A 24,328-nucleotide genomic window follows, 5' to 3' on the forward strand; every position below is an offset into this window, starting at 1 on the left:
TTTACTTGTTCAAAACCTGTTTGACTTTAATTCTATTGTTTTGATAAACAAATAAAAATCAAAGAGAGCCAAAACGATCTACAATAACTTTCATTGTATGGACAAGATTTTTTTTCGCTCTCTAATAATTTTCACTGAATTATCATCATATCAGTTTGAAAACAAAACATTAGGGTGAAATTTAAATTTATCTAGCTGAATTTGACGTTTCTCTGTCTAAAACATCTATCCAAAAGAGTGATTATCATATAAAAATATCTGTGTCTTATATTTAAGATGTTACCCTAAAAAAAACAACACTACAGACACCATCTATTTTTTTTACGTGACCACAAATCATTATGAAAAACATAACTGCTGATGAAGGTCTTTGAAGATACATAAAACAATCAATGTCTAAAAATGATGCATTGGTCCAATCCACAGTCAGTTCCAGTTGAATGCGAGTAGGCGAGCCAAAAATGATGCTGTACAGACTCCATAAGAAGTATAGTGGCTGAAGGGTCAAAGTCTGTAACCTCCTCTGGAACCAGTCCTTGTCCTTAAAGTGATTTATACCATTCACGCTGCTTGGTGCTTTTACTTGGCACTAGGTTCCACAGGAGAGCCCTCAGCTGTCATGGAAACGGGACCAGTTTTGGCACCTTCCTCTGAAAATAAAGATTAAAGTTGTTTATAGTGGAAAAAGTCACTTTTAGGAATGCACCAATATGAACATTTTGGGTAACACCATCTACAAAGAAACGAATTGCCATAGAAATGTTATGTTTATGTGACGAAAAAGGCTACATTTGGGCTGTCAATGAAAATCTAATAGGCATCTAACAAATAGACCAAAAATAGACAAATCATCATATTTAACAGACTTCACGAGTATGGAATGACAAGTTCTGCACAGTGGTCAGCAGGATTTTGAGCCATTCTTGCAGATTAGTGCCCAAATCACTACATGATGCTGGTGAACACAATGCCTAACTTGCTCCTCCAAAACGCCTCAAAGAAACTCAATAGCCGCGTTTCCACTATCGCGCCTAAAGCGAGCGAGCCAAGGCCAGTCGTGTTTCCACTGTCACTTCCAGGGCCTAATCGGGCCAAATCGGGGCTTTCTTGGGGCCAGCAGCCCGCCGAATACCTTGGGCCAAAGAGGGCCAGCCGGGGCTTTGGGGCGGAGTGAAAGGAGAGCACATGAGTACATGCGCCAAACACAAACAAATAAATAAATAAGGCAAAAAGAAAACATCTTGAACAAATTATAGGCTGGGGTCTTTTTGCGTATGATCGCCCTTATGTTTCTCTTTTAAATGTAAGGCTGTTGCATAAAATAATAAAGTAGTTTTCATTTATAGGTGTCTTTTCTTTGCTGCGTCCTCCTTGATGTTTCAATAACGCATAATAATCTTTACACCATATTAAAGACACAGGAGACAGTAAAGGTTTTCGAGAGTTTTTGTCAAGTTTAAAAGGTGTGTTTGTGCACGGTTAGATGCCTGTATGTGTGTGCGAGACCGAGGAAAAATGCGCTCCCTTCACAGCTCTGTTGATGCCGCGAGCGGCTTTTTTCTTTTCTTTTTTTATTGTTTTTATTTATTTTGCAGATAATACACAATATGAATACAACAGAAAGACATTAAACTTTACAAATTTCGTGTCCACTTTTGTAGGCTCAAAACAATAGTGTCATATCTAGATAAAATGGCCTAAGCTATATTGAAATAATTTAAAGAATTACAAATATCAGATATAATAAAATCACATTAAATAAATAAACCAATATAAAACTAACAAAAGCTAGCTATAACAATCAGGTACTACATCAAACTGTTTTAAAGCCATTAAACTTTCATTTTTCAAAAGCCTCTCTGAAAAAAAAGATTTTAGATATTTTCTAAAAACAATAAACACCGGCGAATGTTTTAAATATTATTTATAAAGTATTTGGATACGATGATATTAATCAAATCATGCAAACAGAGCATTTTCGGGGTGAGTGAAAGCAGAAACTAGGCGACTTTTTTTCCATCTGCAGCTGCGCAGCACTTTTTTGACGCATCGGGGAAAACTGCAAGTTCAAAATGTGTTCTGTGTCCTCAAACAAGTGTGTATGTTTTTATATGCCGTGGTAAAATTAAAAAAAGGAAACTTTAAATACATAAAGAGCTTTATTAGTGCATAGCTGCTGAGCGCAACGCAATATAGGCTATATTTTATTACGTGCTGCTCTTATGTGCTGAAACACTGAACACTTTCCTTTACTTAAGATATAATAAGCAACATCTTTAAATAAAGGGAATCACCTAACTTAGTGTCGTAAAGCCTATAGGGAAAAGTTCATGTTTCAGTTCTCTCCGGAGTATTGGGATGAATGTTGGACAGCGTCTGTCTAACTGAGGATATTATAAAACACATTTTATATTGAGTTATTAACGGAGAATTTCATATATGTGGTGTTATATTATGGATGTGCGCGCTCCCTGCGCTGGGTCTCTCCGTGAGTGGCAAGACCAGTGGATTTCGATGCCAACAGTCAGTCGGAGAGTAAATGAATATGATGAATGAGAACACACAGGTATGTGCGTATAGACATGCATTGTACTGCTGTACAGTAACGTGTCATCTGTTTGTTTTGGTTGTCCTAATTTTAATAGTTTCGTGATGATGTGGTGGGCTTTATCTGAAGTGGGTGGTTTGAGTGATGTTCGATTCGGGGGATGTACTGGGGGCGGGGTTTGCGTGACGCGCTGCGAGCTACTAGCCCGACAGTGGAAACGCGACATGATTTCGGCCTCACTGCTCAACCTCCCGGGCGATTGGCCTGGCCTGGCCAGATAAAAGCCCTGGCTCGCACTGGCCCGATAGTGGAAATGCAGCTATTAATATTTGAAACTGGTGACTGCAGGTCATGAGAGATGTTCAATTTCACTTTCATGTTCATCAAAGTCATTCAGTCATTCATTATTATCTATTTGATGACTAATCTATTTTTTGGGCTAATAGATTTTCACCAACAGCCTAAATTTAGTCTTGTTTTAGTCAAGATGTTCATAGATAACCATCTGAATGTTTCAAATTCCAATTGTAACAATATTAAGTAGGGGTGGGGCTTTCTTTTTAAGCATAATTACCTTGTAGCAAACTAATGATAAGAGGGAAGGTTGAGAGTCTTATGGCTGAATCCATCAAACTGACATTATCAAGCTGCGTCCCAAATACTATTGCACTATTCTACGGCATTTTGTAGTATAAATAGTGTAAGTAGTTCATTCACACTGAAAACTAACAATAGTAAGAGCACTTTAATTACCCGGATGATGCACTCATTCAGCCAGTTAAATGAAGTGTGTAATGATGGGCACGTCACGCACTCAACGACCGCAGGTTTGCTCATGTAGCCGAAGGGGCAGAGCTATCAGGCACACATGTTGGATAACTTTATTTATTTTGGATTGTGAAAGCAAAATTCTCCTATGAGAGTGATTATAGCGCCTCCTGATGGTGAACGCGGTTATACTCATGCCAGGTATTATTTAATAGTTTGGTCATTTATTTCACTAATTTGGCAATAGTCAAACATCATCAGAGAAACAGTTTGAATTTCCGTTTAGTATAAAAACATTAGTGCTCCATTTGGGATGACACTACATACATATACTATGCTGTTGAGTGGGTGCATAGTGTATAGTGTGCAGCTTGAGAGAAAAATGTGGGACCAAATAGTCAGACTTTAAATATTACCAAAACAAACTTTTTTGTGACACAAAGTTTTGTGTAATTTAGAGTGTTTCATTTTTAATTTGTCGACTTTAACTGCAGTTTGGCACTTTCACTTTCATGCAGGATCATTTCATGCATGCCACCTGTGACAAACGAGATATTGGATGTGAGTATGAACTGCTGGAAGAGTGTTGTTTTAATTGAATTTAATACTGTATGCTGTATGGGGAAAAAAAAAAACCTTCGAATTTCACGATAAGGGGGTCTGTGGTCTATTACTGACTTGATAGATGCAGAAAATAGTGTCAAAAATCCATGACGGTAATAGTTTAAGGTGTTTACATGTCTATACTACACTTCATAATTCGATTAAAATCGGCATACTCCACATCTTAATTCGATTTCTGTTTAGTTCGATTATGACTTTAGTCAGATTAAATTAATCAAAAATCGCTGTTTACATAGTAGACTCCTAATCAGAGTATTGTCTTAATCGTATTAAAATCAGATTATTGGTGTCCACGTAAACCAGGGGTGTCCAAAGTCAGTCTGGAGGGCCGGTGTCCTGCTGACTTTAGCTCCAACTTGCTTCAACACATCTGCCTGGAGATCTTCTAGTATGCCTAGTAAGAGCTTGATTAGCTGGTTCAGGTGTGTTTGATTAGGGTTGGAGCTAAACTCTCCAAGACACCGGCCCTCCAGGACCGAGTGTGGACACCCCTGATTTAAACGTACTTAATGTGCACTGGCAAATTAACATGATAAATTTTGATTTCACATGGACTTTAAACACAAAAAACAATTGCCCTGCGATAACTTTATATTTGGGAAACTGTAATCAATATGTAGATAGAGTGGACATTGAGATTTTCTAAGCTTTATTTCAAAAGCAGTGCGCTTAATCTAAATTTACAGTGTTTATTTGCTAGCTCACATTGTTATTCTTAAAGTGAATAATTTAGTTAATCCATTGAGAAAAATTGGTTTGTTTTGGTAATCTTCAATGAAAGTCTGATCATTTGGGGTCCTTCTGTTGAGGGCTTCCATAGCAACTGCGTATTAATACTCTCTCTTACCATTTAGTTTGCTATGAGGGAATGACATGCAAAAGAAAGCCTCGCCCCAGCTCAATATACTGTTTCAGTTGGAAGTAAGGGTGTCACGATTTCGAAATTTATGCTCAATTTCGATTATCGAATCAATAGTCACGTCAGCTTGGCTTGCCAAGCGGTAAAAAAAACGCTTGTCGAAGTGATTGTTGAACTGCAGACACAGGAGACCCGTCGACAGAACTTAAACCCTCTCCTCTTTCAATGAAGTCGCCGGTGTGGAAGTATTTTGGATTTCCAGTGAGTTATGTTGACAAAACACAGTTTGCAAGCTCTGCTATGTACGTATTAGGGTTGGGCCGATAGAAGATGGGCGCATCGCGATCCTCCGCCCCGCCCTCGTTGCAAATCCGCTTGCGAAATATACACTCTCAGGCCCTGTTTACACTAATAGGTCTTTGTTTTTAAATGCCATTTTAGAACAACAATGATCCACATCCACACTGGCGTGTAGCATTTCTGAGCAGCCCTCCTTCCTCACTACCGCTGAAAATGCACATCACGTGACCACACACACTCATTCACACACAGGCACACACACAGACAGTCATGCGCTCGAGACAGCAAGTCCAGGCAGTCAGCGGGTCACACTAGTACTTGTCATTTTAGCGAACACCTCAGATACTGTTGGCTGGTTCCTGTTGGTTGTGCACCTTCTTTACCGACGCCATTATAACGACACAGATCACTGCCTATTCACGAGTCCCGCAGAAAAATTGATTGACAGGTGGTAATTATGTGTGTAACTTGACCTAATTCATTTACTGTACGGTTTGTTTATGGGTAAAACAAAGACCATGCAGGTCAGGTAGTTTAAACAGTAGGCTACAAATAATTAATTTGTTATTAATTAATTAATTATTTATAATCGAAAATCGAATCGAACCGTGACTTTAGAATCGAAAATGTAATCGAATTGAGGATTTAGAGGATCGTGACACCCTTAGTTGGAAGTGCATCAACATACTGAATAAACTAGCATAACCTCTTTTAAAGTAAGCATCTGCTGTATGTTATGCGTTACATCATGTAAAAGCCCCCATTTATAACCACACATCTGAAAATGGATCAACGGGATCAATACAGTAGATCATTTATTACCGGATACTGGCTTGGCCACTGTTATACTGTACTATGAGGCATGACTTGTGTCTGCACTGGATGCATGTTGTGGGATGTTATCTGACTAAGTGAAAGTGAAGTAAAAGGTGGTTTATGGGACCTCAGTTTTGGCATAAGGGAACATTTAAGCCATCAAGTGCACAAATATTGAAGCAATGAGTATTAAACACATTAAACTTAAAAAAAAAAAAAAAAAACATTGACTCGCTTTTTTGGGGGCTTTTCTGACTCGCTCCTCCAAAACACCCCAAAGTGGCTCAACAATATTTAATTCAGGTGACCGTGCAGGCCATGGGAGAGGGTCAACTTGACCTTAATGCTCATCAAACCACTCTGTCACCAGTCTTGCTGTGTGTATTGCTACATTATCATCCAGATACACAACAGCGCCTTAAAGGGCCATGAAACCCCCTCGTTTCAGCAGGGTGTTTTCACACCTCTACTTTGGAAAAAGTCAGAAAAGTGGGCGTGTCCAGCTATGTTTAGGGGGGAGTGTCGGAGGAAGAAAAGAGGCTTGGTGTGGGAGTGTCTATTTGGGCGCGCTGACTTTCAGAGTCAAAACACACACACACACAGAGGACAAAGTGACTGTGTTTACATGGACATCTGTAGTGGAATTATTTGCCAAATTATTAAATGGTGGACTTTAACTGCAGTTTGGCTCTTTCATTCAGGGAATTCATTCATGCCCCTTGCGACAAACGAGATATTTGATTCAAGGAACTGCTCTAAGCGTGCATTTTTCATGCAATGTTTGATACCGCACGGCGAATGAGAGAAAAAAAACCTCCGCATTTCCCTGAAACTTAGATGCACACGGCAGGTAGCGTCAGAAAGCCGCGTGTGTTATTCCGGTCACTAAATGCGGGGAAAACCCTACACGAGGTTAAAGTTTGGTTGTGGTGCTAACATGTTTACTCTCGGTGCAATAGTTAACTTAGTTCGATACGAACAAACTGAATAAACAAAGAGCGCTGGTCGCTCACTTACCAAATTTGTAGAGACAGGACAATCACCAGCAACTAGAGCCGCATCTTTATTAGGAGAAGACTACAAGCGAATCCGGATCTCAGCGTTTGCAGATGAGAACAGCTCTCAGGTAAACAATGTTCCTCCTTAGACACGTAAGTTATTGTTATCGAGCGTCGCGTACACTGTTAATCCACAAGTGACTCCAGCTGAGCTCTCACAGAGAGAAAATAAAAGCAAAACTTAACGGCAGCAAACTATAAAAGCAACACTTCACACTTGTTTTGCCAACACAACGTGGCGTCTCTGTCATCTAAACTATGACAGTAATGAATATTAATGAAGTTGCACAATAGAGTGCGCTGATTGGTTTGAACCAAGCCTTACTCATGCATTAATGCAACACACTGGAAGACGTAATAAGACTCACTCTGGCACAGACGCCCAGTCTGCATGCTGGAATACAAAGCTCTTATATCATGACCGTGACGCAGCTTCAAAAATTCGTTTCAAACCGGAAGTACGAATTTGCTTGAAATAACGCAAAAGATACTAATTTAAACTTTTTAGTGAAATATAGGTGTCCTAATAGTGTTTTTAGCAGTGTGGGATACATATACGACTGTCAACAGCTTAAAAATGTGTTTTGGTGTTTTGTGACCCTTTAAGGATACAATTTTACGCAAAACCTATGCAAATAAAGCACCGTTTCCATCCATTGAGTGAAAGTCAACAGAAATGTCACTTCCTGATGAATTGGTGGAAACTTTCAAAGAGACAAAACGACATTTGCGTAAGTGGGAGAAGCCACTGTGGGCCTTTTTTCATTTATTATAAATGATCTGCGCCTCAGAACATGAAACACAATGAACGCATGGTGACGTTTTGGATTTCAAATGATTGAACACCACAGAAGTCCAATACATGGAGAGCTTTTCCTAGAGATCTTCCCTGCAATACTCAGTTCCAACACACCTCTCTGTAAATTCTATCAGGTTTAGATGCGTTTAATCAGGATTGAAGCTTTAATTTACAGAATGGTAACTCTAAGAACACAACTTCAAGACGATTCCATCAACCAACCTTTGTCCTTCTTTTCCTGGGTCTCCTCTGCTGCTGTTTTATCAGCTCTGAAGAAAATCCGAGCACTGCTCAGTGAGAAATACAGCAACTCAAACTCCTACAAACACAAAGACGATGTCGATAAACAAGGTGACGTTCATTATTGCTGAAAGCAATGAAGATGCTCTCATACCTGCAGATAGACGTCCAGTCTCTTCTGAGTCAGGTTCATTGTCTGCATGAGCTTCTCATCTTGGCTGGTGGACTGAACGTTCTGCTCCTTCACCACCGCATTCATTTCCTTCACATACTTTTCCCTCACAGCCTGGAACCAGTGGAGGGAGTCAAACTCCTGATACTGGTCCAGAAGCTTCAAGATGTAAGCAACTCCTGGAAAATACGGGAAAGGTCTTTGAATATTGCAGATGAGGTCGCTGACTCTGCAATAAATCACTACTCTCTGGTGGAATGAAGTGGCAGTCTTCACCTGAATTTCTAAACATAATTTTAAAGAAGCTGCTTCTCTGCAAACACATAACCACACCAAAACATTAAAGGGTTAGTTCACCCAAAAAAGAAAATTCCGTTTTAATGATTCACCCTCATGTCATTCCAATCCAATCATTACAAAACTTTTTTTTTTAATAAAATAGAGAGAGAGATCTAAAATATAATCTTTTGTGTTCGGAAGATGAAAGAAGACCTCAGGGGTTTGGAACCACATGAGGGTTGAATAATCAATACCAAAATGTAGACTGTTTGGGTGAACTGATACTTAACCCAATGCACAGACATTTCCAAAGCGATGAGTTGCTTCATTCCTCTTCTGTATGTTGTTTTGGATAACAGTGTCTGTTAAATGCCTAAAGGCACAATAGATTGTGTTATGCTGGTTGAAAATGTTTTGGCATCCTGATAGCGATCATTAAATGAAGTGGTCCTAATGTATTTTCATATATTTGAATATCCTGTAGAAGCTGTAGGACCAAGAAAAGTTTTTCAAATCAAAACATTAGGTCCGAACATTACGATTGGCTGTCCAACCTTGCCTGTCAAAATATGCAAAACTCTGCGTAACCCGTTTACACACAAAGGTTTACGTCATTGGCGTGTTCACGGACACGGCTCAGGGCAGACAAATATTAACAACCTGCTGTTACGTGAATGTTATGTGATTGAAGTTGTCTAGTGTGTGTTTGTAAAGTGTGGTTTTGGATGCCGATTTGTTGAGTAAAATGTAGGCGTCCAGTGCTATCAGGCTGTTAGCAAAACAAATGCAAGTGCAGGTTTCCAGATTGCCAATAGTTACATTTCTGTTGTGTTTCATCTGGTGCAAACAACCAAATTGCACTGAAAATCACTGAAAATTTCGTGACGTAGGATATTGTTAGGACATGAGGTTACAATGTACAGTGTTTACGTTCTAAATATTTATATTATTTGCTAATTAATAACTCTATGTGAAACTCTATGTGTGGCTCATTTCAGTCTATTACTGTCCACCGCAGGTCGCATTTCAGTAACTGAGGCATGCTTTGAGAGTCTTTCTGACTGAATGAATTAAAGGGCACATAGTTTACCCTTTTTATGATTTAATATTAATATTATGGTTGTTCTGAGTGTGCCAGTTTAGGTTCAGTTCAACACACAGTTCAGATGTTTTTTTATTATAATGTGTTCAAATGTGTCATGTTGGGGGTGTGTACACAGCTCTCTGTTTTAGGGGTGTGCTGCTTCACATGAAAATTAGTTTCGGCTTCCTGCCCAATGTAACAAGGGGTCGGAGCCAAGAGCTCACCCGCTCTGTGTTTGGCAACAGACAGGCAGACAGAGTGAAGCTAAGCTACAGTACATGAGAGGATCAGCATTCAGTTGTACATGTGCGACTCGGACACAGACCAAGCAGAGAGTACACAATCATTTGTGTCTTTGTATGTATTACAGCCAATTGTGTGCTAGTTTCAAGTGCCGAGCTTGTACGCCAAGACTAATAACTACGCACACTGAATTAACTTTAACTGAGGTACCGGATGCGCAGCTCGAAGCCGCGACACGGCACAACAGACACTCTCAGACGTGCGGTAGAAACTCGAAGTGTCTTGAATCCTCACGCCACGCAGCGCCATGCATTCCAGAACACCAAACACAGACCTCCAACCAGGGCAAACACAATGGCGCCCCAAGTCGGCGGCCACCCGCGGCATCCAGCCACCGACCCGAAGCTGTGCCGCGTGCACCCCGACAGAAACCCACACCCAGAACTCTGAAATGCATGGCGTCTACCTTTTTATTAAGGTAGACGCAATAAAAAGCACACATGTTTGCAAACCTACCAAAAGGTACAAACAATAATTCCGATTAAAGCACTAATGTGGAGAAAATTGTTCTTGTGTTGAGCCAAATGAACCTTACATCTAAAAAAAGAGCAAGGTTGTTCCTTTAGTGGCATCGCTTTGACTCACATGCTGAAAATAGCGAACGTGAAACAACAAACTGAGGATATGGTGACGCATGCCTGTCAATCAATATTGGTGAGCCGGGGGACCGCACTCCTACGCCAAGTTGCGGTCGCTCTGAAAACCGCTCTAATTGGTCCTCCGTTTTTGTATTATTGTATTGAAAAAAACCCAAAAAGGACTGTGTGTGTTTATATCACCCCAATATGACGGTCCAAACACTATACTTACACACGTCTGTCCAAACAGCTTGAAAAGTAGATTTTTCACCATAGGTGCCCTTTAAATATGCAGTTTTCTAACAAGGCAACCCGGTTGTGCTGAAATATGATTGGCTAAAGTGGCAGTGGGCGGGTTAAAAGAACTGAAACAAAGACAGCATTCAGGCACGGATAGGACATTTTCAAAGTGGAATATTTGACTATAGCATTGTTTTTCAGATGAACAAGAATGTTCACTTTGTATGTTTCTCAAATATCTACAAACATATTATAGTATTTTTATGCTTTAGAAGAGTCAAAAACTTATATACAGCACCTTCAATATGACATTTTATGTAAATGTTTAATAAAGGGTTTTCCACTCATTAATGAAAAGCAGATTCGATGACTTTTTAAAGCACAGTTCATTTCAGAACAAGCACCTTTTTTGATTCCCTAAGCAAAAGTAGCACCATGAAAGTCCTTACTGTACCTAACGTAAAACGTTACACTTACACTTAATATTTTGATGAAAATGTCAGTAATACTGGTGTTTTAAATGTGTGATTTTTAACATCTGTTTTAAACAGTCATGTTCAAAGAACTTTAGTAAAATTCGATAATGGTAATATTCAAATGTGGTTTCTGAAATGTTGATAAAATACAAGATTTGAATGTAAGATTTTTAAATAATTTTTTAGTTCTCGTGGTATATGCAGGAATTCTAAAGGAAATTTCAATACCTTTTTAAGACTTTTTAAAGACCTTCTCAGAATATTTTAGGACCTCGTCGCCACTTCAAGTTCTAATCAGTATCAAACATTTAACTTAATAAACAGTTGTAGTTACATAAATCAATGGAGCACAACCATGCAACAGAACTCAGATAAGCCTGGAAGAAACAAACCTTGAAAAAATAAATTACGCGGTTGTTTTCAGCAACAGGCTTCAGCCACTGTTTAAACTCGTCTTTCTTTAACCAGGAGTACACAGTCATACAATTTTCCATTTTGCCGTCTGTTTCACTCTATGGTTTCACTACATGTGGAGAGTGTCACATTACCCTTCTGCGTTTATCACAAATTACATGACATCATCGAGCACGCCGTTGTTAATATTAGGAGGAAAATAAAAATATTTATGCTTTTTTGGAGACAAACACTTTAGACAACGCTTGAACAAAATTTAAGACCTTGTAAAAACGTGATTAAGGGTGCTTTTTACACCTGCCTTCGGTAGGCAGGTTCGGTTGAATCTAGTTCCTTTGAATCGCACTAGGAGTTCGTTTTCCCTCTTGGTGCTGTTCGTTTGGGCACGTGTGAATGCAGCAATAGTACTCAGGTGTGCACCAAAAGCGGACCAAAAAAAGCCTACTGAGACCTGCTTGAAGAGGTGGTCTCGGTACGCTTTCAAACAAACACTGAAGCTGTTTGTGGTGAGAATATGATCTGAACTAAAACAGACCCAGCCGAAAAAAGTACTTCGCCTTTTGGACTTATCCAGCTGCCGTAGGCCGATGCGTTGTGCATTATGGGATATGGAGGAAAAATATTTGTTGACATCGCTTTACCAACAGAGTGAGAGAGAGGGGAAAACATTACCTGATAGATCGTTGATAATATTTCCGCAAGATGACCATGTTGCAGTTAAGCTAAATTAATTCACGCCTCCTCCTGAAGTGACGTGCGATGCATTTACATTGTTTTCCATCTGTGCTTCATTCTCAAAATGTATAGTTTGTATAAAGCAGGGATACAATCAATCAGCGCAGTCGTCCCAATCAATCAGCGCAGTAAAAAGCGACATTTTGTGTCTGCCGGTTTGTTTACTTGTGGGAGTTCATTGGCATTTTCCCACACGTGAATTCTGTCCAATCAATAAGCCGTTTAGGAGCCATGTTCAACCACATCTGGCCAATGAGAGATGAGGATTTTGTCAGATGAGTGCATTTTGGTTCTTTTCAACTGGTTCGGACCAAAGCCAGCAGTGTGGTGTGAAAACGTCCCAGACGACAGAAATTGGAACAATGTATCATTTATTGCTCTTGGTCCGGACCAAATGAAGCGAACTACAGTTATGAAAGCACCCTAAGACTTTTTTCTCGTAATTGATTCATCAACTTTTAATACTTTTTAATACCCTGCAGACACCCTGGTTTTGTTTTTGACAGCAGCACAGCACAACTGCTGAAATAACACCATGAACAAATTTAATTTCAGTAGTTTCAAAGACCTACAAAGGGGAAAATATAATATTTTTTTAGAAAACAATTCTAAAATTTTTCCTGAATGTTGGTAACAACTAAAGAAATCCATATATGCAGCTTACAAATCTAGTTATGCGTAATAAAATTCATTAACACATGGAAAACGTACTGAACACATGAAGAAAGGGATGTGAAAGAAAGACAGTGAAAGTCCAGACAGCAGCTGAAATCTCTCAGTAGTTATTCAGCAAGGATCTACCCCCCTTTCTCATTGTAAATTAATATCAGCTGCTTCAGTCCAACATCTACAGTAGCAGGATGATGAAGATAAAACCAGAGTGGACATTTCAGCAAGACAATGATCTAAAACACAGCCAATGAATCTCTAAAATGCTTTCAGAGAAAGAAAATCAGGCTGTAGAAAGGCCCAGCCAATAACCTGACTTCAATCCAAAAGAGAATACAAAATGAAGATCAGATTTGGTAGACGAGACCCACAGAACCGTCAAGATTTGTACATTTTGTTGAAGTCTGTGGAAAAAAAAGTCACACCTGAGCAACTCATGACTCATGACATCACCAAAAAGCCTTTTAGATAAAGTATTAAATACAGACCACTTAACTGTCATGCTAATGCCTGCTTACAGACCCATCGTCACCAAACCGGTTTGCAAGGAGATACAAGTGTGGCCAGAAGGCTCTTCAGAGGCTTTACAAGACTGCTTCAATACCACAGACTGGGATATGTTTAAACAGGCGGCCACTTACAACAACACCACTGACCTCCAGGAGTATGCTGAGACTGTTATAGCCTATATAAACAAATGCACTGAGGATGTAACAGTCACCAAAACCATCACAGTCCGTCCCAATCAGAAGCCATGGCTGACAGGAGAGGTCTTCAGCCTCCTGAAGGCTAGGAACACTGCCTTCAGAGCTGGAGATGAGGCGGCCTAAAGACAGCTAGAGCCAACCTTTCCCGTGGCATCAGAGAGGCTAAAGCCTGGTTTATACTTCTGCGTCAAGTGACCGGCGTAACCCACGCCGCATGCAACAAACATGGCTGTGCATTTATACTTCTGGGCGCTCTCTCTGTTGGTCTGCATTACACTACCGAAACGCTAGTTGGCAGTGAGGTGTAAATGTTCCTCTGTGTCGAGTTTCTTCGCTGATGTTTTGCTTTACCCGAACACTTCCGGGATGTACAAGTGGCTCAAACTCGCTCATTTTGAGGCAGGAACAGGCGGACGTGCACTATGAGGTAAACACAAAACAAAACTTTCTATCCGGAGCTCCTTCACAGGACTCCACACTTGTAAACAATCACTCCATCAGGCTCGCACCATTTACGTTGCGACGGGTAGTTAAATTTTTTGAGAGGTGCACGTCAGCGACGCCAACGGCCACTGCGAAGGGCTTTGCATCAGCGCCGTACCATACGCTGGCGTTTGACACAGAAGTATAAATCAGCCTTTAGAGACAGTACTCCAGAGGAATAGCCCATCGCTTTGATTACAGCAGAGACACACCGAGTCTGTGGAGAGGAATACAGTCCATCACAGACTACAAACCCTAACCACAGACCTGTGACAGCACCATCTCGCTACTGAATGAGCTAAACGCATTCTTCGCTCGTTTTGAGGGACAAAACAGCTCCACTGCACAGAAAATCCCACCTTCCTACCAAAATCTGGTTCAATCCCATGTCAACAGCTCCTTTAGAAATAATATTCTCAGGAATAAAACATGACATGTACAATAATTATTTTCCCCGCTGTATGTTTGTTTTTAAGTACTTTTCAGGCACTGGATCCATTTGTCTGAAATTCAAATGCTTGGAATTTAAGTGGAAGAGTGGGAACCCTTGGTAATGACGTTTCAACCATCCTGAACACAAAGCCATTGACTATGACATACCCATGGCGAAACCATCGTCTGTAAAAGCAGCTCCCACTTTATTCTTCTTGTTCAGCTTTTCTTTGCAGCTGATGGAGTGTTCCACGAAGTTTACCGTCTGGAAGGGAGAACAGAAATAATGTTATGCAAGAGAAACGGCAGTCAGCAGAAGATTTCCACATCAGAGAGCCGAAAACGCACCAAAGGAGGAACAATCATGTAGAAGTTCCTCAAGTGCATGTTCTTGATGCTGCGAAACTCTGGAGCGAAAACCCCCACCAGCATCTTGAAGTACTCTGTTCCTTCTGCAGAGTTGCTGGTCAGGTCGCTTAGCACACAGTCTAGTTGGCTGAAAAGATATATTATTATTATTATATATTTGTAATATTATTGTTATTATTAATATATTTTGTGTATATTATTAATGACTAATTATTTAGTATTGTTATATTTTATCATTATTGTTATTTAATCAATGATGGTTTATTTAATAATAAATTCTTATTTTTATTAATATTTTTGTTCATACTTTATTATGATGTGATAAGTAATAAATACTAAAACCTTATTATTATTATTATTAATAATATTATTATTATTAATGTATTTATTGTAATTGTCATTCATAATTGTAATGTTTTTATTGTTTAATAATGCTCTTGTTATTTATCTTTTAATGAGTTATTGTCATGAATATTAATGATTGAATATTAATAATTATGTATGCTTTTTTTATAATTAATCATTATTGTTATTAATATTTTATTATGATATGAAGTTATAAATACTAAACCTTAATTATTATTTTATATTATTACTGTATTTATTGTGAATGTAATTAATTAATATATTATGTTTTGATTGTGCTTTAATCATGCTCTTGTTTTTATATTTATATTTTTGAGTTATTTTTATGAATAATATTATTAATTATTGCTGCTTTATGTAATAATGATTAATTATTGTTATTAATACTTTATTATGATGAGTAATAAATACTAAACACTGATTATTATTATTATTATTATTATTTTTAACGTATTAATGTTTTGTCATTCATTTATGTAACATGTTTTATTGTGTTTTAATAATGTTCTTGTCATATTTATATTTTGTATTTTTAAATGATAGTTATGGATAATATGAATAATTATTGATGCTTTTTTAAAATATAATGAATTATTGTTATTGCTATTGATTTTGATAATATTTTATTATCTTTCATGCAGCGATGATTAATACTAAAACCTGATTAATATCAATGTATTTTTTGTTATTGTCATTAATTTATATAATGTTTTTATTATGTTTTGATAATGTTCCTGTCATTATATTTATTTATTTATTTTTGTATTTTAAAATTATTGTTATGAATAATATGAATAGTTATTGATGCTTTATTAAATATTAAATTATTGTTATTGCTATTAATATTGTTGTTATTATTTTTTTTTCATACAGCAATGATTAATAAATATTAAAACCTGATTATTATTATAATAATAATTTATGATGAATTTATCATGATATTATGATTATTTTATAATATTAATGTATTTATTGTGATTGTCATTTTTTTATATAATGTTTTTATTGTGTTTTATTCATGTTCTTGTCATTATATTTATCTTTTTTGCATTTATTAATTATTGTTTTGAATAAACTGATGCTTTATTTAATGAGTTAGTGAGATTGCTAATAATATTGTTTTTGTTATTATTTTATTATCTTTCATACAGCAATGATTAATAAATATTAAAACATTATTATTATTGTTATTATTATTATTTTATATTATTAATGTATTTATTGTGATTGTCATACATTAATGTAATATGTTTTTACTATGTTTTACTAATGTTCTCGTCATTATATTTACCATTTTTGTATTTATGAATTATTGTTATAAATAATATGAAGAATTATTACGTTTTTAAAATACTAAATTATTGTTATTACTATTATTATTGTTTTGTTATTATTTTATTATCTTTTTATCCAACTAATAATACTAAAACCTGATTATTATTAATGTATTTATTTTGATTGTCATTCATTAATGTAATATGTTTTATTGCGTTTTAATAATGTTCTAATCATTACATTTATTTTGTTTTGTATTTATGAATTATTGTTATGAATAATCGAAATGTGTATTGATGCTTTTTAATAATGAATTATTGTTTTTGCTGTTAATATTGTTTTTGTTGTTATTTTATTATCTTTTATGCAACTAATAAATCCTGAAACCTGATTATTATGATTATTTTATGTTATTAATGTATTTATTGTGACTGTCATTCTTTAATATAATATGTTTTATTGTGTTTTAATTGTGCCCTTAAACCACTTTTTTCAATTTTCCCTGCCAATCTTAGCCAGTCATAATGGTTTTTGGGTCAACTCTGAACTTCCACAACCAGCGGAGTGCCACAGGGATCAAGGAGAGACCGGCTTGACCTGCCAGATCTAGTTGACTTTTTAAATTCATCATTTGTTTTTATTTAATTGAATTATTAGTTTCCCGTGTGGTTTACAATCTGGCTTGTGATAAGGATGCTGATTAAGTGACATGAGGTGATATGCAGTACCTGCTGGCTTTTTGGGTCTCTTCAGAAAGGCCTTCCTCTTTCACCAGCTCCTCAAAGTTCACAATGTCCTCAAGATCAGGAACAAACCTGGAAGACATTTCAGCGTGAATACCATGCTAAATACTTAGTAAAAAGACTTTTATAATGTTCATACTCTCTGTGTTTTATGTCTGGATAGATCAGGGGTGGACAACCCTGTTCCTGGAGAGCCACTTTCCTGCAGATTTCAGTTGCTACCCATCTCAAACACACCTGAACCAATTAATTAGGACCTGAACAACACGTGATAATTACAGGCAGGTGTGTTTGATATGGGTTGCAACTGAAATCTGCAGGAAGGTGGCTCTCCAGGAACAGGGTTGGCCACCTCTGGTATAGATATTTAAAGGGACAGATCACCCAAAACTAAATTACCCTCCCTCTTTACTCACTTCTGAACTTTAATGAGGTTCTTTCTTCTGTTGAAGACAAAGCAAGACATTCTTGTTGAAAAAAAAGCAGCCAGAGGCTTCCATAATAGGAACAAAAACATAATTGAAGTCAACAGCTGTTGTTTTCCAACATTCTTCAAAATATCTTCCTTTGTGTTCAACAGAAGAAAGAAACTCAAACAGGTTTAAAGTGTAAATAATGGTGGAATTTTTATTTTTACACTGTGAAAAAAAGGATTTGTTGGCTTTACTAAAAAAAAAATGAGTTAGCCCATTCAAATTATTAAGCAAACAGGCTATGTGCAACTTATTCTCTTAAAGAGCCCATATTATACATGAAATAGGGTCATATCTTGGTTGTAAGGGTCTCCAACAACAGTTTAATATGCATGCAAGGTCAAAAAACACTTTCATGGTCTTATAATCTGCATTTATTTTTACCTAATTATCCCAGCGACTCCTGTATGAATCGTTCAGGGATTCATTTGTTCCCAAACCCCTCCTTAGCGCGAAGCTAATCTGCGCTGATTGGACCGATGACAGTCTGTTGCGATTGGTCGACTGCCTTCAGTCAGAGAATGAAATGCCAAACAGCTAATCAGCAATATAAAAGTAATCACAGTTCATACACGCTCGATAGTGTAGGCGTGGAGTTTAGCTGCCAGTGGGTCAATGTAAATACAGACTATGGACTTGAAAATACAGACGACTGACTATTTTATTGAGCAAAAACTCCAAAAACAGTTGAGGAGATCTCCTAGCTTCTCACTCTGCTCTTTTCACAGACACACACACACACACACACATACGCACTTAACCCTGCTCCGGACGACAACGCGCGCGCACACACACACACACACACACCTCCGGACGACAGCGCGCGCACGCACACACAGACACACACACTAACGTTACTCCCCGTCCACGGAGCTCCGTTAACGCAGCACGCGTCGCGTTTTTAACGTGACTTTGCACACGATAAGAGAATATAGCCAGTTAACCTGATACAGTACACGCGGTTACAAGTAACAAATCACAACTAAATACATTTGCAAGCCAGAGTCAACGAGGCAACTTTAATCGCACGTACTTACACTTGAGAAATAGAGGAAGAAACCCATCCTGACGTCTATCAGTAAGTTACTCTTTACTGATCCTTCCTTTAACAAACGCTGATGAAGTATTCTTTGTAGCATGTAGCTTCCAGAAGTTTCCAGTAGTTTCCAACTGCTTGGCTATAATGCTGAGGTTTCATCTTTGGGTAGAGACTCAATATATCCATCTGCAGTGTGACTTCAATCGACCGGCATGTTTGTGTGTGTGTGTTTGTGGGTGTGTGTGTGTGTGTGTGTGTGTCTCGGTTTCTGCGTCAGAGGGCGGGGCCTCAGGTTTGAAATCTCCCGGGTTTGCGCGTGCATGTGAATAACTTGGTTTCGTTCGTACGTCATGGCGAAACACCTAATGAATCCGTATCAAGGCGACTCGTTTGAAGCACTATGAGTCGACTCTTTTTTAGATGAATCAACCGTTTTTAACACTGTACACTAACAGATTTAAGCCTTAGCTGGATACTCCACTTCACTTAGAGCTGTGTTACACACTACATGGAGGGGAATTTTCAAAAACCCATAATATGGGCTCTTTAAGGCCCAATGTGTTTTTACATGCATTTTTTATTTCTCTTTGCTATTTAGGCTTATTGGGACTTAATTAGTATAAAACCTAAGGATCATCTTTTGATATGATGTACTTTTAGAGAAAAATGATATCCATATGTGGACTTGTGGTCCGAATTTACATGAAACACTTTTTTTTCTGACTGTTTTTTTAATGCATATATAACATATACATTTTTTGAACATGTTTTGACTATCAGAGAGTTTTCCCCCATTTTGGACAGTTAAAACTACTGTTTGGGGACATTTCATATGCTGCAAAACAGTTGCAGGATGACACTGTATGTCTGTAACAAAACATAAAACATTCAAAGTATTTTAAATAGCCATTTAAGAGCTAAAATGTGCTGTTCATATACAGTTAATGCAGAATTATTAGCCCCCTTTGAATTTTATTTCCTTTTTTAAATATTTCCCAAATGATGTTCAGCAGATCAAGGAAATTTTCACAGTATGTCTGATAATATTTTATCTTCTGGAGAAAGTCTTATTTGTTTTATTTCGGCTAGAATAAAAGCAGTTTTTAATTTTTTAAACACCATTTTAAAGACAAAATTATTATCCCCTTTAAGCTATATGCTTTTTCGATAGTCTACAAAACAAACCATCGTTATACAATGACTTGCCTAATTACCCTAACCTGCCTAGTTAAAATAATTAACCCAGTTAAGCCTTTAAATGTCACTTTAAGCTGTATAGAAGTGTCTTGAAAAACATCTAGTCAAATATTATTTACTGTCATCATGGCAAAGATAAAATAAATCAGTTATTAGAAATTAGTTACTAAAACGATTATGTTTAGAAATGTGCTGAAGAAATCTTCTCTCCGTTATACAAAAATTGTGGAAAAAAAATAAACGGGGGCTAATAATTCTGACTTCAACTGTATGTGGCCACTAAGCCCTTGAACAGGGGTGTCCAAACTCAGTCCTGGAGGGCCGGTGTCCTGCAGATTTTAGTTCCAACTTGCCTCAACACGCCTGCAAGGATGTTTCTAGAAAGCCTAGTAAGAGCTTGATTAGCTAGCCCAGGTGTGTCTGATTGGGGTCGGAACTAAACTTTGCAGGACACCGGCCCTCCAGGACTGAGTTTGGACATGCCTGCCCTAGGAAGTTATGTTGATTTTAAACTAAAGTAACTAATCACTTTTTCCACTCAAAGAGAGATATAAATATGGACTCAAAATGAAAGACAATTACCTTTTACTTAATTTAGGAGTGTTAGGTTAAACAGCAAGTACATTTGACAGGATACTGACAAGTTAATTGTACCTGATATAAGACAGCAAAAATGAGTTCAAATGTGTTCGTGAAAATTATTACGAGGATTTTTGAAAGTGTAAGGGACGGCGCAGCGGGTAGTGCTGTTGCCTCACAGCAAGAAGGTTGCTGGTTCAAGCCTCGGCTGGGTCGGTTGGCGTTTCTGTGTGGAGTTTGCATGTTCTCCCTGTGTTGCCGGTTTCCTCCGGGTGCTCCGGTTTCCCCCACAAGTCCAAAGATATGCGGTACAGGTAAATTGGATAAGCTAAATTTTCCATAGTGTATGTGTGTAAATGAGTGTGTTTTCGTGTTTCCCAGTGATGGGTTGCAGCTGGAAGGGCATTCGCTTTGTAAAACATGCTGGATAAGTTGGCAGTTCATTTCACTGTGCCAACCCCTCATTAATAAAGGGACTATGCCAAAAGTGAATGAATGAATGTACAGTGTAGGTGAACTATCCCTTTAGGACATATATACAGGGTGGGCCACTTACATGGATACACTTTAATAAAATGGGAATTTTTGGTGATATTAATGTCCAGTTTGTGGCACATTAGTATATGTGAGGGAGCAAACTTGGTGGGTGGTGGCCATGGTGGCCATTTTGAAGTCGGCCATCTTGGATTCAACTTTTGTTTTTTCAGTAGGAAGAGGGTCATTTGACACATTAAACTTATTGGGAATTTCGCAGGAAAAGCAATGGTGTGCTTGGTTTTAACATAACTTTATTTTTTCACGAGTTATTTACAAGTTTCTGACCACTTATAAAATGTGTTCAATGTGCTGCCCATTGTGTTGGATTGTCAATGCAACCCTCTTCTCCGAATCTTCACACACTGATAGCAACACCGCAGGAGAAATGCCAGCACAGGCTTCCAGTATCCATAGTTTCAGGTGCTGCACATCTTGTATTTTCACACCATAGACAATTGCCTACAGATGACCCCAAAGATAAAAGTCTAACCGTACGTTCACACCGAAAGCGGCGAGAGCGTCAAAGTAGCCGGAAGCCATTCATTTTCAATGAGAGCCGGCGGCGATAGGCGGCGATAAGCGGCGAGGAGCAGCGCGGCGCGTCTTCGCCGGCGTGAGCGTCGAGGAGAGTTGAAATGAAGTCAACTTTATGATAATGAGCTATGACGCGGTTCGGCGGCAAGCAATCAGAATGAAGACGTCCATCGCTTGATAGCAGTTCAGAGAACACAGACCAGTGAACTTTGGTTCCGACCACAGTTGTTCCCAAGGGTTTGATTATTGCGGTCGCCGGATTTCCAATTATTTAAATTTTTTTCCTACATGAACATACATTAAATAAGTTACTGGCGAGTTACTGATGTTCATTAATATATGTAAATTTATCTTAAAAAAGCGGGAATCTCACGCAATGTGACAGTACAAAACAGTACTGCTGCTTCAGGATATTTCAGACATAAGGACATATTGGATAAATAGAGCAAAGCCACACCACACGCAACTTGATCTTCCATTGTTGTATGAATTTGATAAGAAGTGCGCAACATTTTCACGCTAGAAACATGTTTTATGCAGGAATATAACTGATATGCTGCAACGGCTCCTTTAAATACGAGATAATTGTAGCGAGTTTTGACGCTCTCGCCGCAGGAGCTGAAGGCAGAGAGCGTTGTCGCCAGGGCGGCGAGAGCTTTCGGTGTGAACGTACGGTAAGGGGTCAGATTGGGAGACCTTGGGGGACATTCAACTGGCTCGCGACGACCAATCCACTTTTCAGGAAACTGTTCATCTAGGAATGCTCGGACCTGACTCAGACTCAGCTTTATAATCCCATGAGGGAAACTAATTGCAACAAGGTACCATAACACAGGCGAAGTTCCATGTACACTTTAATAAAATATTACCACACAACATCCATACATCAGTATGTAGAAACATCTCCCTCCCCCCTGGACTCATTTAATGACCTAATGGCCACCATTATAAAATAATTTCTGGTTCTATTTGTCCTGCAAATAGGAACCCTAAAACGACGCCCTGATGGCAACAGCTGAAATACAGAGTACAATGGGTGATCCGGGGTGCATAGGATTCCCTGAGCTCTCCTTAGAACATAATTATGGTAGATTACCATCAGACTAGTCTGGTTAAAACCAATGATCTTGCCAGCCACCTTCACCAGGCTGCTTAGCCTGTTCTTGCTTGACACACTCAGATTGCCGTACCAAGCTACAATGCAAAAAGATAAAACAGATTCGATAAATTGTTTATAAAACAGCGTCATCATAGAGGTACTATGAAAATAGAGGTACTAAGTAAAAAACAGTCTTTGTTGAACTTTTTTATAGACAGCCTGGGTGTTAGGTTGAAATGTCAACATATTATCAATAACAACCCCTAGATATTTATGCGTGTCAACAATTTCAATGTCCAAGCCTTTAATATTAGTTATATTCGGGGTTGGAGAAGCCTTCCTGTAATCTATCACCATATCTTTTGTTTTACTTGCATTCAACTGGAGAGAAAATCTATCACACCAGGAAGTAAACTCCTGCACAGCAGGACCATGCCCCAAATCCTGATCGTGGAGGAGACTTCCTGGGCTTTTTTTAGTATTAGTTCTCTGAAAGAGGTCTTTGACCTGAGTTCTACTAATGTTTACGGAGTTACTACATGACAGGTGTTGTTTTAAAATGTCATTTTCTGACTTAAAATCATCCTCATCAAACCTTAAGTAGAATGTATTTAGTTCCTCAGCAAACTCTCTTGCAGAACTAAAACCATTTAAACTGATTTCACTGCCCCCTCTATCTTCTTTACACCCAGCCATTGCCTACACCCCTTGCCTGGCTGATCTTAAATTACATTTACATTTAGTCATTTAGCAGATGCTTTTATCCAAAGCGACTTACAAATGAGGACAAGGAAGCAACTTACACAACTATAAGAGCAACAATGAATAAGTGCTATAGGCAAGTTTCAGGTCTGTAAAGTCTAAGAAGGAAAGTATTAGTACTTTTTTTTTTGGGTACAGTTAGTGTGATATCCAGAGAGGCAACTGCAGATTAGGAAGTGAAGAGGAGACTAAATAGTTGAGTTTTTAGTCGTTTCTTGAAAATAGCGAGTGACTCTGCTGTTCTGATGCAGTTAGGGAGTTCATTTCACCAACTGGGCAGATTGAATGTGAGAGTTCGCGAAAGTGATTTCTTCCCTCTTTGGGATGGAACCACGAGGCGACGTTCATTCACAGAACGCATGTTTCTGGAGGGCACATAGATCTGCAGAAGTGAAGAAATTATTACTGCTCAGCTGTTTCTCAATTTTGTCCTTATACCTAATTTTATCCTTGTTTATTTGCACTCTCACTGCCTTTTTTAGTGGCTTAACTGAGCTGGTATCACCCTGTTTAAAATATTTATGTTTACTTTGCAGGAGAGATTTTGTGTCATTTGACAGCCAAGGTTTGTTATTTGGAAAGTCAATAACAGTTTTTTTTGACACCCATAATGTGGTGGTGCACCATCTTGCTGGAAAAACTCAGGGAACATGCCAGCTTCAGTGCATAAAGAGGGAAACTCATCATGAGCTAGCAATTTCAAATATCCAGTGGCCTTGAGGTTTCCATTGATGAAGAATGGCCCCTCTATCTATGTTGTCTATGGTGAGT

The 24,328-nt window shown here is 38.2% G+C and overlaps 1 protein-coding gene and 1 long non-coding RNA gene across 9 annotated transcripts in view; one reads left to right on the top strand and one right to left on the bottom strand.

Moving 5' to 3' along the window:
* The window catches only part of washc4 (WASH complex subunit 4), a 64,487-nt gene continuing 40,159 nt past the window's right edge, over positions 1 to 24,328 (bottom strand). The window contains exons 28-33 of one of the 8 annotated variants that reach the window (XR_015526574.1): positions 17,323 to 17,409; positions 14,933 to 15,080; positions 14,240 to 14,849; positions 8,167 to 10,252; positions 7,995 to 8,091; positions 1 to 650 (exon numbers count right to left, since the gene is read on the bottom strand). Coding sequence is in view for 2 of the 8 variants with exons in the window: in XM_087312427.1 (XP_087168553.1) it covers positions 580 to 650; positions 7,995 to 8,091; positions 8,167 to 8,363; positions 14,753 to 14,849; positions 14,933 to 15,080; positions 17,323 to 17,409 (697 nt within the window). In the remaining 6 variants the exon portion in view is untranslated. Of the gene's footprint in view, positions 651 to 7,705; positions 7,900 to 7,994; positions 8,092 to 8,166; positions 10,303 to 14,239; positions 14,850 to 14,932; positions 15,081 to 17,322; positions 18,068 to 19,392; positions 19,623 to 24,328 lie in introns of those variants that run through there. The other 7 variants (XM_087312427.1, XM_087312428.1, XR_015526575.1 and 4 more) reach the window with 7 other exon arrangements.
* Positions 2,868 to 6,139, top strand: LOC147837869 (uncharacterized). The gene is made up of 2 exons (XR_015526634.1): positions 2,868 to 4,854; positions 5,768 to 6,139. It is a non-coding gene; the product is annotated as an uncharacterized LOC147837869 (long non-coding RNA).

The sequence above is a fragment of the Danio rerio genome, chromosome 25 (genome assembly GCF_052040795.2).
Source record: "Danio rerio strain M-AB ecotype USA chromosome 25, GRCz13ab, whole genome shotgun sequence".
NCBI classification, from domain to species: Eukaryota; Metazoa; Chordata; class Actinopteri; order Cypriniformes; family Danionidae; genus Danio; species Danio rerio.